This window comes from Phalacrocorax aristotelis, chromosome 1, assembly GCF_949628215.1.
Source record: "Phalacrocorax aristotelis chromosome 1, bGulAri2.1, whole genome shotgun sequence".
Classification (NCBI taxonomy): Eukaryota; Metazoa; Chordata; class Aves; order Suliformes; family Phalacrocoracidae; genus Phalacrocorax; species Phalacrocorax aristotelis.
The window spans coordinates 164,083,613-164,098,199 of NC_134276.1; the positions used below are offsets into that span (position 1 = coordinate 164,083,613).

The window sequence follows — 14,587 nt, forward strand, 5'->3', positions numbered from 1 at the left end:
CCGGACCGTGGGGTGACGATGCCTGACCTCAGCCTGAGCAAACCCCACATCCTGGCCAGGTCTTGGGGGCTCCAAACAAGCCCCAGGGTCAAAAAGATGTCAGGACCATGGGCACCCAGCTTGACTTAATGCCTTCCCCAGCGCTTTCTGCCATCACGGCCAGCACGCCGGCTGGGCACTGAGGGCAGTGTGCAGGGCAGTGTGCGGGACGGGCAGCCGGCGGCCCCGGGCCCGACAGCCGCCTCGGGGACTCCGCCGCGACGCTTTGGGCGGGAAGCGCGGTGTGAGAAGGGGCCACCTCTGCCGGCCTGCCCCGGGGCACATTCCGGAGCCGGAGGGGAGCGGCCGGGGGACAGCCTTCACCCGGGCACGGCCACCCCAACACGGGGCGCCGGGGCGGGCGCCGGAGGAGGCGGGGGCAGCGGTGAGACCTGCCCTGAGCGAGGGAACTTCTTAAAGTCCCGCCGCCTCCCAGTGCCCAGAGGAGGCGCGGGGGAGCAGCAGCATGGCCCGGCTCGGCGGTGGCGTGTGCTGCTGCTGGGGGCTCGTCCTCCTGTGGGCGGCGGCGGGGGGCCGAGCAGGTGAGGCAAGCGGGACGGCGGGAGGCCGGCCCTGAGGGGGCGGCGGGGGGGACCTTGCCCCGGGGCCCCGTCACTTGCGGAAGGGAGAGAGGGAGGGAGGCGGACAGCGGGGCTGCCCTCAGTCCCGGGGGTGCCGGGCGGCGGGGAGGAGCCGTCCCGCCGGCGCAGCCCGGCCTGGGACTCTTGCCACGGCTCCCGAGGAGGCAGCGCGGCTCGCCCCGGCCCGTCCCGGGGGACTTGCTGGGCTCCGCGCCTCGCCTTGGGCAGCAGCTCCTCACTGCTCCCCGCCTTGAAAGCGGGTTCGAGGCGGCCCGGGGCCTCGTACCCCCGGCAGCGCTGGAGTCGTTAAGCTCGTCCAGCCCCCGGAGGGACCCTGCAGGCCGTGGAGGGTCCCGGCTGCCTCATGGTCCTGCTTGCGAGAGCGCCTCATGGCCCGCCGGCCCGGGCAGGCTCGGCCCCGGTGCCTCGTGGGTGTTAAGTGCTGCCACTTCATTCCTGCGTACCTTCCAAACATCTGTCCCGCTCCCGACATGGGCGAAGGGAACCAAAGAGATAATTTAGCAGATGAGAAGCTTCCTCGAGCGCCCGGTGGTGCTGGGTTTTAATGTAATATGCGTGCATGGGAGTTGTTTAGGATGGACACAGCGTTTTGGTGCTGTGGCCTACAGCATGCCATGACTTACGTCTTTAACAGGGGTTTTGGCGCTAGCTTGCGCGTACAGGTCATCATCTGCGTTTCAGAATTCGTACCTATGCGTGATCTGATGTTTTCTGAGTAGATAAACCTGTACTGCCATTAGAGTAAGTGATTTACCAATATCTGATTAAATTAAAAATTGAAGTTGTTTTCTATGGTACAAACACCGCTAATCTTGTGCTCATGGCTGTTTTCATCATGTATTTGCATAAGGTACTTTTTCAGTCAAAGCTGAAAGGCTCCAGTTAGGGTAATTCAATAACTGAAACTTTTCTAACACTTTTTATCTTACTCTGTTGACTGCTGTAGCTTTTCTGTGTCCTGATTTTAGAGCTTTATTCTTGTTGCATGTTCAGCGTCAGATTTGGATGCAAGCAGATTTTGGCAAATGCCACGAAGGCACATTTTGGTGAGCTTCACAGTTTTCTATAGAATCTCAGCTTCCCGCTTAAAAATTGAATTTCTGCTTAGTACGTTTGAGGAACATTGTACCTGTGGGCGTACACTGTAGCAGCTACCTATGTGCTAGAAAAGACATGCCAGTCAGGTATGAACATTGAAATAAAAAAAAAATTTAAAGATTCCTAAGTATTAAATGTGTTTACCAGCAACAGGAAGCATAGGGAATGGAGTCACTAAAGGAGGGAATGTAAGAGATGGTGAGCAAGTATGGAGTATGTGAAAGTGAAGATGCCTCTGGAGGGTCAGTAAAAGTTAGTGACAAAGAGCAGCCTTTTAGAGCAGAATGCCCATTAGAGAATTCTGGATACCATTCGTACTGATGGTAATAGTAGGGTTGTTGGGGAGCAAATCTCAGCAGGAGAATGTTTCACTCTTCCGCTGCTTTCAATTAATTCAGAGGATCTTAAGGGCTAGATTCAGTGCTTATCTTCTAGGCAATTAATAAATTAACTAGGAAGTTCCACAAAACAGGGAGAAATTAAGGTAACAGTTGTTTGAAAGTCCAAATTGTTACAAGCATCTCATTTTGCTGACAGTCCTACCTCATCTTGCAGATCTACTTTTCAAATCTTACCTGAATTGGCAAAAACTTCTAGTACTATATTAGCAAGACTGAAGGAAGTATGAACTGTGGATCATGCAGAGGGAGTGAAAGGAAGTTTAGGGTATATAGTTTCAGCTAACACCTGACTGATTCCTCACATCATAATTGAAATACTGGTAGAAAACTACTAAGTAGCAAATAGCCTTTAGGCTATTTAATGGGGTAAACTTGGCCTGCAGCGCTGTGAATTGTCTAGATTTTTTTTTTAAAATTGGTTCATTGTTCTTTAGCATTTTGAATGCCTTGAAGATTCTTCATCATAATGTTTGGAAACTGTTTCTAGAGAATGTTCTCTGGTAAAAATTACTTACATTTAGGGACCATGACATTAGTGAAGCTACTTGTGAAATTATTAATTTTGTTTCCACTGTGGAGGACCTATAACTGTTTTGGCAAGTTTTCTGCATCAGCCAAGCTTTCCTAATAAGTATCCTTGTGAACACAAAAACTGTACAAGACTCAAACTTGTAATTTATGGTTCACGTCTGAATATTGCATCTCTCTCATGTAGGCACAAATCGGGGGATTAGGCTTCAAATAATGACAGGCCTGTTAGAGGTAAATTGAAAAATTACTTAGACCTGAAATGTATGAGGAAATAGGATGAATTAAGACCAGTAGAATAGAAAATGCAAATGGCTTAAAATCAAGCAGAACAAGAAAGCATTTACTCTTTTAATTGAAAATTCTGGGTTTCGTGTGAAGTTCTTGTGTGGTTTAAGCTAATCTCTAAAGAAGTCCTGAAGTACTTAACATTTGTTTTGTAATAGATTTCAATCATAACTGTACTTTGAAATCTCTGTTGTACTTTAGAGGCATACAACCATTTTTAAACAGTTAAAAGGATGGTTCTAAAATTGTTAATGGGAAAATAGGACAACCTCTATCAAATCACAAAATTGAACAGAAACATCAGATGCTTCTTATTGTGGTGGACCTGAAATATTTAAATGCTATACCATCTTAATATAGTCTTCACTACTGAACATCAGCTGTAGGAGAGGGTATGTGAAAAAAGATGTGCAACTTTGTGCTAGGTTTTTTTTATGTTTCTGAGTGTGCAAAACTAGTTTTCAGTGAAACAGTAGAGTGATAGACTCCACCTATACCCTTTCCACTAAATAATGAAACTATCTGAACACCTCTACAAAAAAAGGCTTCACCTTTGAAAAGCCATAGATAAAATAAGTATGTAAAATATAGATAAAAATTAGTAGTTAAGGAAGCCAGTGGTTTTCTGGTTATTAGGAGATGCTCATGGTTGTTAACTTGGCTTGTTACATACAACCTAACCAGTGCTTCATTGCTTGTGAGTTACCTTGTTGCTCAGACTAAGGAAAAATGTGAATATTAATTCTCATGCCCTAACCGTGTAGCTCTTTCATCTGCAAAGAAGAGGGAGTTCTGCTAATTTCTCTAATTAGGAAGTCCAATAGCCTGTCTAGATATAGGTATGTTTTAAAAACAACTTATGGTAAGGAAAAGAAGCTGTTGCATATTGCCAAATAAATTTTACTGGCATTCTTAAGGCATGTCAGGTGTTATTTTTATAGGTGTAATTTGTTTAATAAATACTAGTGGCAGTTATCAAATAGTATGTTTGTTAGATTGTCTTGGGCCATCTCACTGTACTGCTTTTCGGTATTCTTCCTCATCTTCTCTGTCCATTCTGTTGCTTCATTAGAAGTTACTGCTACTCTTTTTTGTGCTCTTCAGCATCTGATTTCTTTTTTTTTCATGTTGCCTCAGTCCTCTCACTTAGTGTTTCCTTTAATTGCTTTCTTCATATCCTCAAAAACATGTATGTACTTTCAGTCTCCTGATGCCACCAAATAAAAGACAAGTTCCACTTTTAACATAACCTTGGCAATGCCTGTATTGAGCAAAAAAGAGAGAACAGATTTGGCATTTCAGTTTGAAACTCAAGGGGACTACCACCACCTCCTAGCCACAGCTGAAATATCTTCATTTTTCCATTATTTAGGGTATAATCTTGGCAAAAAGCAGATGCTTCTCACTTGTTGAATAAATTCCAGCACTCTCCCAACTATAGTCCCTCTTTCTGGACCTTTATTTGGCAGAAGCATTGATGTATCTTTAAAAACAGGCGATTTGAGGAAGGGTTCCTCCGAGTCCCTACTGACTGCAGAAAGGAGAGGGAACACTTGTTTATTTCCAAGCCTGTTTTGTCACTGCACTTCTCTACTTCTGTCTCCCACCATGCATTGCACAGCTCGTGGTGGAATTGCACATCGCTGATGCTGTGCGGTTCTCCTGGCTGGCTGGTTGCACGGAGGCAAAGGGTGACTCCGCTGACCTACCTTATCCCCAGGGATTTTGAGTCATTCATTGCAGTAAATAGTGTGAGCTTTGGCTTGTTATTTAGGTTATTCTAAGCAGTACTGTTACGGAATAGCCACAGATCATCACAGTCTTGTCTTTATTCAGAGTCTAGAGAGCACAGAGTAGTATGAAATACTTGTCAGCATTCTCAGCTACACATTGCGAAGTCTGACTTTGATGATAAAAGGATGATTTGTAGATTCATGGAGATGTTGCGTGTGATTCATACGTAAGAAGTTACCAATACAACTGCTGGGGTAAGAGATGCCAGGGCCCCTGCCTCGCTCTCCAAAAAAAACACATAAAAATGCCAGCATTATTCAAGGGGAAGGTTCCTGTTGTTGCAGGACACATATGGGATTGTTTGGAAATGTGCAGTTGCTTCTTGAATATCTGTGTTTTATTTCAGCTCTGGTTGGTTTTCTTGGCAAAGGTAGTGCTGATCAGTAATGGGAAATAGTCTTTTCCAGCATCATTGTTAAGCCACATCTGTGATAGCTACCTTGATGCTATTCCTCTAAAAGCCAAACAAATTTTACTGGCATTCATAAGGCATGTGAGGTGTTATTTTTGTAGGTGTATTTATTATGTAGGTGCAGTTTCTTAGGTGTGATTGATCCAGGTTTGTTGGAAATTATCTGGTAATATAATATTTCCCCTTCTCTCCCATCTTTTTCTAGTCCTGGTTTTCTTCAGTTTAAATTTGTCATATAGTGAAGTTGGGGCAGGGCAAACTCCAAGGGTAATTTTAAAGTTTGTTCTGACTTTTGAAAATAGCTCTGTATGTTCATGCTCTGGCAGAGCATAAAACAAAGAAACACAGCCTGCCGTGTTAGAATACTTGCGTCGGATCAGGCTGTCTGGCACTGGCATCAGCCTTCTTTTTAAAAAAGAAGGCAATGGCGATTTTGCTTTAGGCCAAAGAAAGTTTCTTTGACATACTGATGTAGTCTGTGGACACTAATAATACCCCACTGCCCTGGTTTTCCTTGACTACTCGCCACCTCTTCTCAGCCTACTGAAGAGATGAGATATGATGATTGTCTTTTCCCCTGTTTTGTTCTTGCTCTTTTTACCCATTCCTCAGCTGTCTTTGTGTACTGGGCACGTGGCCTATCTCTACTCTGCCCCGCAATGGGCTTCTTCGTTGAAATCAGCCTTCCTTTTTACTGCTTGACAGGTTAGTTGTGTTCTGCGCTGACCCCTTGCACCACTTGTCACAGGACCTCCATTTTCCTGACCTCTTTGCTATGTGAGCTTTAGCTTCCTAAGATGGCCTTTGGCTCTCTTCAGTGATGACCCTTATCAGCTTGCTCTTTTTTTTTAATAGAGTTTCAGTCTTGAGTGATTCCCATGTTTACCCTTACGCTGAAGTAGCAATTACCCCATGTATCACTAGAAGATAGTTAAGGAGGCAACAGAAGAGTAAAATTATAGCTGCTTGAAGAGTTATCCAAAGTCTGTCATGTCTCAGTCCTTTAAATAGCCTTAGTACCTGGCAGATGAAAAACATGTTTTTAAACACTGTGTTCCAAGTGCTTGAAATGACCTCATATCTAAATAGAGATTCATGTAAAAACTTCTATTCATAGAAATGGGGTGGGGGGGGGGAATGCAGTTCCTTCCCTATTAAAATTCTGTTCTTGCTAACCCTTTTCCTGTTCACATGAGAAGTGTCTCTAGTACATCACGAAGACTGACATAATGCTTAGTGGTACAAAGTCTAGCTGAAGGCCAGTAACTAGTGGTGTATGCCAGTGGTCGATACGGTTCAGCATCTTCCTTAATGATCTGCATGATGGGGCAGAGTGTACCCTCAGCAAGTTTGCTGATGATACAAAATGGGGAGGAGTGGCTCATACATCAGAGGGTCGTGCTATGGTTCAGAGAGACCTCAACAGGCTGGAGAAATGGGCTGACAGAAACCTCATGCAGTTCAGCAAAGGGAAATGCCAAGTACTGCATGTGGGGAGGAATAACCCCGTGTACCAACATATGCTGGGGGCTGACCATTTTGAAAGCAGCTTTGCAGAAAAGGTCTTGGGGTTCCTGGTGGATGCCAAACTGAGCATGAGCTAGCAGCGTGTCTTTGTGATGAAGGATAACTGTCTCCTGAGCTGCATCAGGAGGAGCGTTGCCAGCAAGTTGAGGGAGGTGATCCTTCCCCCCTGCTCAGCATTGGTAAGGACGTGCCTGTAGTGGTGGGTCAGTGCTGGCTCCCCAGTAGAAGAGAGATATGGAGCTACTGGAAAGAGTGTGGCAAAGGGCTACAAAGGTGATTAAGGGACTGGAGCATCTCATGTGAGGAACGGCTGAGAGAGCAGGGACAGCTCCACCTGGAGAAGAGAAGGTGCAAGGGGGATCTCATCAATGTGTAAAAATACTTGAAGGGAAGGTGTAAAGAAGATGGAGCCAGGTCCTTTTCAATGGTGCCCAGTGACAGGACCAGAGGCAGTGTGCACAAACTGAAACACAGGAGATTTTTTTACTATGAGGGTGAGCAAACATCGATACAGGTTGCCCAGAGAGGCTGTAAAAATCTCCATCCTTGGAGATACTTCAAAGCTGTCAGGATGTAATCCTGGGCAACCTGCTCTAGGTGACACTGCTTGAGCCAGGGGTGTTGGTCAAGATGACCTCCAGAGGTCCCCTCCAACCTCAGCCATTCTGTGGTTCTCTGTAAGAAACAATTTTAGCTGTTCTTGCGGGAACACTAGGAGAGAACAGCTTTCTAGCTGTTGAATGACACAGAATATTCAATAGTTTGGTAAAACAGATGAGAACTGGCTTAAAGTAACCAAGTAACTGCTATGTCAAAAAGTGATTAGTCGGAGAAAGAGTTTGGTTCTTGGAAAATGTTTTTGCATTTTTTAATTCAAATACGTCATGGCTCTTCATACAAATAGCTTCTTTGTTATGTTTTAGAGTACTGCATAAAAGTGGGTGTACTTAATTCAAAATCAAACTAGCTGCTTAATGACTTATGGATTTTTTGAAGAGCATTAGGTATTACGCTGACATTGTATTGCCTTTTTTTTGTAGTTCCATTATCATAGCATGCATACCAAGTATTGTGTGTGAGATCATCCAGAATTAGATCTAGCTGTCTATTTTGCAGCTGTTATGGGCATGATGCAAAAAAATGAATTGTTGTGAGGAGTAGTAACCAAATTGTAATTTCTTGCTATAAACTGGCAAGACTAGTTGCCATGCACTGGAGAAGGGTCAGGAGAATAAAAACATTACTGGTTTCTCAGTAGTTGTGTTTATAAACCTATCCCTTAAAACTTTTCAAATAATTCTGGGAACTCTGACTTGTGACTTCTTAACTCTTCTCACTTGCAATACCATAGTAGTGATTTGATCAGTCATGAATAGAGAGCTGATGTAATCAGGTCCCATCGTGGGGAAGGTTGAATTAAAGTTGTAGGGATTTTGTTTTGGAAAGCAGTTTACCTTGCACTTTGTTCTTCAGCTTAGCAGGATTAAAACCCACCTAATAAGGAAAGTTTCTTTAAACAGCAGTTCAAGCAGAACTCTGAGTGGTCTAGTGTCCCTACTTCCCGTTCATCTCACTCTTGGGATCAATTCTGTTCTGGATGGATGGTAGGGATTGTGTGTTTTATAAAGGATTGCATACCTGTGGTGCTTTTGGTGCTTTTGGTGCCTGTGATCCACTGAGTTCTAGTGCTTGTGTTCGGTAATGCCACCTCCAGGATTAGTTGCCCAGAAAGACAGCTTAGAAAACTTTTTCAGCCCTTTGAATTTTCAGGTGGAAAACCAAGTTAACAGTACCTTATAATAGTTTGCAGTTACTAAGGCATGCTGTCTTCTAAAGCTACTTTCAATAAGATTTGTGTAGATTTTTCTTCTGGGCCAGGTAAGGAAATACTTTTCTGAATTTTATGTCAAGACTTAGCTGTGTTGGGGCTCTATACAGAAAGAGTTGTAGATAATTTCCAGAAGACCAACATGAGAATATTTAGCAGTAAGCTTTTGTCTTGGTAAAACTCCACTTAGTTCTCATGCTGCTCCTCAGTATATTATTATTAGTTGCTCTCCATAGTATAACTAAACCTGAAAGAAAGCTATCAAATTAACTTTTTTAAATTGCCAAAATATTGTCTTGACATTCAGTATTAGATAGGAAATCTAATACTCATGTCTGTTCTGTTTCCCTTGCCCCCTTTCTTCTCCCCCATAGAAATCCAATATGCAACTGTGTACTGGAATAGAGCTGAAAAAACCCTTCAGGTCAGGAATATACTGGACAGGAGTGGAGATGCCTATGGTTTCTACAACAACACTGTACAGACAACAGGTTGGGGAGTTCTGGAGATCAGAGCAGGCTATGGCCGTCAGACCTTAAGCAATGAAGATATCATGTATGCAGCTGGCTTCTTGGAAGGCTATCTCACAGCTCCGTAAGTACCTCAGGAAGCAACCTGGCTTATGACACTTACAGTGGATTTCTGTATACTTGTGAGTTTTCTGTTTGTTTGTTTGTTTTTTCCCCTTAATTCCCATCCATTTAAACTAACCATACATTTTGCAGTTGTGTGCTGTTTTTTTTAATTATTACCAGGTACGAAGTATAGCATCTTCATTATGGGATCAAGATGTGCCTTCTCCTTCTCATCCTGCAGGCTCTCCTAACACCTTGGCAAGATAGATGAGTACTGTATTAAGTAATATAACCATAGAATAATGCCTGTGTAAGGAAGTGCGTAAGCCCTGTATTGTAAATAATTACAAATGGGGTAGCAGAAAGAATAGTTATCTCCCCAGCCTGTAGTTAGGTGACTGATCAACAACAGATGAGACAACAGAGAGCAGATGAGGCAGGCAGAGGTGTTGCTAGCAAGGGCTGCAGGGCTTCTCTAAGGACCCTTTTCACCAAACACTGTCAAGAAACTGCTGGGGAGCAGATACTGAAACTTCACAGCATGGGGACTTTAGTCTGTCTTGCAGAAATTAAAAAAAAAAAAAGGCAGATATACTGATAGGCCTGAAGACTAACTGGTGGGTGTCTAGGAGGGTCAGTGTACTCCCGAAAGCCCTTTGAAGAGAAGCGGGACTGAACCTCTCCTGCAGTGCAGATCTATGAAAACTGAAAGAATTTTGTATGTTATGAATCCAGAGCAGTTTTTTTCTAAAAAAAACCAACCAAACAAAAAAAAAATCTGCAAAAACTCAACCATCCAAAAAAATAAACAATCCCGAAAGCAAACCCTATTCTTTCCTTGACTAAGTTGGAAGACAGAATGGCACGATGACATACTAACTGATAGGATATAGCTGGTGATATAGCTAAGATGATGACACATGACTCGTTGTTGAACAAGCTCCATCTTTTCCTCTATCCACTTAGTGACAGGAAAAGAAAAATTCCCAAATTCTGATGCATGGCTGGGGAATAGTGGGAGATGCTTGTGATGGATGCAGTGACATGAATTTGGCTTCACCAGCTTTGCTTCCAGGACACTAAAATAAATACCCATAGGCTGCATTGAACAGGCCAGCAGGGGAAGGTTGTCTGCTGAACAATTGTCAGATATGGCTGTTGGACAAGATGATATTAGTTTAATGAGCAAGACATTTTGAGATCAGTTAAGACTTACGGATAGTTCTCTGGTCATATGATAAGTTAATGTGACTTTCTAGTAGACTTTGCTGGAGAGGCAGCTAGGTCTCTGGAGGGTATAAAGGAAATTCAGTGACGTAATATTTGTCAATAACAAAACACTTCTGAGGGAAAGAGTAAGGGAATCCTAGAGTTCTGAGTGCACTTCAGGCAGGAAAGGAAATGAAGTACACCAGAGATCTGTATGTATGTTGTTGGATTATTTGGGATGAGAGGTTACTGTTGTGTGCTATTCAGTCAGTTTACGTAAACTACGTATGGATCTGGGGAAAGCTAACATTACATTTAGAATATTGTTAAAATTGGGTATTGCTCAACAGATTTATTTTTTCACTAAGGTTGTACTTAAGTGTACTCATCTCTTAAGTGGTTAAGCTTAAGCTTTGTCACATTACATAGAGAGCCCAATCCATGCTAAGCCCAATTAGATGGCAAGTAATGTTCTAGTAGCAACAACCTACACACTGTTCCCCTTCTGCCTCCACAGTAGATTTCTGAGTCTACCTGGCTGTCTTTTAAATGAACTTAAGTATATGCCCATTCCTTTAAACATGGTTTGAATGTGAAACAGTGTCTGCAGGGATTTCCTCTGATGTCTTAGTCTATTCTTAGGTTTAGGGCAGGGAGTTTCTCCCCTTTGTTTTTTCTACAGGTGTTTAGTGAGGATTCATAGAAGTGAAGGTACTCACAAGTTACTCTGCTCAAAGCATTTGCCTTCTCTAGGCCAGGTGCTTACTGAGGCTGGTTCCTAGCCCTAGCTGTTGCTACTGTAGGGCTACCTGCTCCAGCACACAGTGGCCCTTTGCAGAGAAGTGGATATAGCAGAAATAGTAATGAACAGAGATCTTAGTCTGTGGAAGTGAAGTTGAGGGTTTGTATCAATGTAGAAAATAGAGTTTGAGACTTTGGCTTTTAATCAAAGTGGGAAACTCAGCTGTTTCAAAGGAGTTAAGTGTGAGAGTGGGTAAAGATGCGAAACCAGAAGTAGCCAAATCCTTTCTTTTCTGAGGAAACTTTTTGAGGAAATCCACTGAGAAATCCCCTGACAGTGCAAAACCTGAAAATTCTTACCATCATTAAAATTACTATTAAATACTATGCATACCATCTGAATTTGGGTTTTGGCCATGTCTTTGCCCCATTGTACATCTGTACCTGCAGTGGAAGCATATTTCTCACTGGGAGTTATGAATATAAGCTTCTTCTTTCAGGTCTTGTAAAGTTATTTCGGATTAAGAGGGCTTCTCTTTGAAGCTAAGAACACCTACTGAAAAATGCTCTAGCGAAGGAGTGGAGATGAATTAGTGATGTACTCCCCTGACCCTTGAAGATGGAGAACCTGTTGCTTCAGGCTTTGGCTGTATGACATTGGTGGCTTTTTGTTGAGCAAACTTCAACTGATGAATCCTCTTATAAAGTGTGTTTGCAATTTCCTGAACCACAGGAGTAGTGAGAACTCAGTAAATTTGCAGATCTTAAGATTGTTCTCAGAGCTCCATTCCTCCTTCTTTATCTTGCCTAGAGATTCCCAGAATACTAATTAACACTCAGGCAGTTGTTCTTTCTTTGGGACAGTTACACAAGTCTTCAGAAGTAAAACCAGGAAACAGTTTCCCAGTCTCTGACTATTCCCATCGGACTGCCTGGCCCATTCAGTCTGTCTTCAGGGATGCTCTCTAACACCATTGTGACTTCTTTTATGGGAGGGCGTCTCTCAACACTCTTTCTGCTTTTGCAGACATCAGTGCCCACAGTAGCTGCACACAGCTCAACCTTCCTTTTTAAAAACTTGGTAACAAGAAGGAAGTGTAACAATGTGTTTGGCTGAAAGGCTTTATTTGCATCAACAGCCACTTAGCTACTGGAGTGAAGACACTGGTCACTTGCCTGTACAAGCACCACCTTGGGTGGCTCAGGCACAGCCCCCCCAGTGTGAATACATTGGGTATGCCTGGTAATTGAAGTGCCCTCTAGCACGTTGCTACCTGTAGCCTGAACAACTCCCAAGGTCTCCAGCTGTTTTACATCTGTTTGCGGCAATGACTCCATGAAGTAGAAATCATCCAAGGTGGCTCTTTGCAGAAACCTTTAAATCCTACCAGGAAGAGCTTTGATGTTATGCATTATTGGGAAGGACACATTGCAAGCCTGATCCCAAATTGAAGTGCAGGTTCCTGCAAAAGCTGTCTGTTGAGCAGGAGCTCCAGCTTGACAGTGCCTGCAATTCTGAGATCTCCAGGAATTCTCGGCTAGCTCTGTTCTTACATTACATTAAGGGCAGGAAGGAGGTTTTCTAGACACAGCTAGGCCTCAAAATGTAATCAAAAGAGTGACAAAGTATCTCTCCTGAAAGTGTATGCTTTGTCCTTAATAGGAACCTAAGCAAAATATAAGACAACCAGATTTAAAAAACACCAAAACAAAACACCACGCTGGGACTGTCTTATCTCAGATTACTGGGGAAGAATTAATCTCAGCTCTAGCTATATAGGTCTGTAGCAGAAAAAGCAATAACTAAGTTAGTCAGACCTGTTCACCAGTGAGGGTAGAAACACAGGCGTTCTCTAGAGCATGATTTGTCTTTCTAATGTTGGCACCTGATTCAGATAGTAGCTGTCTATTTTGAAAACACATAGCTAGGGGTGGAATAAATCTAATTCTAGCGTCTGTCATGTCTGGAGATCACACATTTGTTTTTATCACCAGCCTCTAACCTCTCTGAGAGCCTCATCCAGGTGAAACTGTTTGCTCTGGATTTCTTTGGTGTGAATTCTCTTCTCCCATTACAAACAGAAGTGTTAATGAAGCCTCACTTTACTTGGGGAATGGCAGAGCGCATCCAAATCCATGATGTTAAGCACATACTTTTAATCAGTTCCAACTGGGGCATGCCAGGTGCTTAAGAGCAGTATTTAAATTTGAAGCAATGTTAATTGTACTCTTTTATGATATAACCTCAGCTGACCTGCATCATGTCATCTTCCTCTAATTTGAAGAAGCAGGGCTCTGCTTTGCTGTTTTTAGACTTCGAAATCTTCTCCCAGCTTTGTAATTTCCCTGCATTTGGCCTTAAATACAATTGCAAAGCCTTACCTTACTATAATGATCCAATTTACTTCAGAGAATAATACTCTTACAAAACATGCAAGGCCACACACATAGAAGCTTTGTTAAAGAAAAAAAACCCAAGGAAACAAAAACTAAACCAACAACCAAAAAAAAAACCAACAGAAAATCCCCACCAAAACCCACAGGGCAACTAGGGGGAACCTTGGGGTTTTAAAAAAATAAAATAAATTTTAGGAATTGTATGTCGTCTGTTAGCATATACAAGAAGGAAGGCCATTAAAGGAGGTGTTTCCAGTCCCTCAATTGTGAACTAACCCAGTCTCTATATCAGTCATCGCAGCTGAAAGATACTACTAGTGTAAAATCTGCCTTGTAGAATTATAGGATTGTAGAATCATTCAAGTTGGAAAAGATCTTTAAGATCATCAAGTCCAATTATCAGCCAAACACCACCATGTCTCCTAAACCATATTCTGAAGAGCCAAGTCTACATGTTTTTTGAATACCTCCAGGGATGGTGACTCCATCTCTCCGGGCACTGCCTGACCACTCTTTCAGTAAAGAAACTAAACCTCCCCTGACTCAGCTTGAGGCTGTTTTCTCTTGTCTTCTTGCTAGTTACTTGGGAGAAGAAACCAACCCCTGCTTCACTACAACCTCCTTTCGGGTAGTTGTAGAGAGCAATAAGGTTTCCCCTCAGCCTCCTCTTCTCCAGACCAAACAATCCCAGTTCCCACAGTCCCTCCTTAGGGGACTTGTTTTCCAGACCCTTCACCAGCTTTGTTGGCCTCTCTGGACATACTCCAGCACCTCAATGTCATTCTTGCAGTGAGGGGCCCAAAACTGAACACAGTATTTGAGGTGTGGCCTCACCAGTGCTTAGTACAGGGCTACAGTCGCTTCCCTAGTCCTGCTGGCCACACTATTCCTGATACAAGCCCGGATACTATTGGCCTTCTTGGCCACCTGGGCCCACTGCCTGCTCATATTCAGCCACCTGTCGACCAAGTTCCCCTGTCCTTTTCTGCTGGGCAGCTTTCCAGCCACTCTTCCCCAAGCCTGTAGCATTGCCTGAGGTTGTTGTGACCCAGTGCAGGACTGGGCACTTGGCCTTGTTGAACCTCATAAAATTGGCCTCAGCCCATCAATCCAGCCTGTCCAGATCCCTCTGCAGAGCCTTCCTACCC

General features: G+C 43.4%; 1 protein-coding gene across 1 annotated transcript in view; it reads left to right on the plus strand.

The window, feature by feature from the left end:
- The first annotated feature begins 421 nt into the window (after positions 1-421).
- PLBD1 (phospholipase B domain containing 1) overlaps positions 422-14,587 on the plus strand; it is a 40,867-nt gene continuing 26,701 nt past the window's right edge. Inside the window, exons 1-2 of the mRNA XM_075078882.1 lie at positions 422-581; positions 8,892-9,111. Of these exons, the coding sequence (XP_074934983.1) occupies positions 506-581; positions 8,892-9,111 (296 nt within the window). The 5' untranslated portion in view covers positions 422-505. The remainder of the gene's footprint in view (positions 582-8,891; positions 9,112-14,587) is intronic.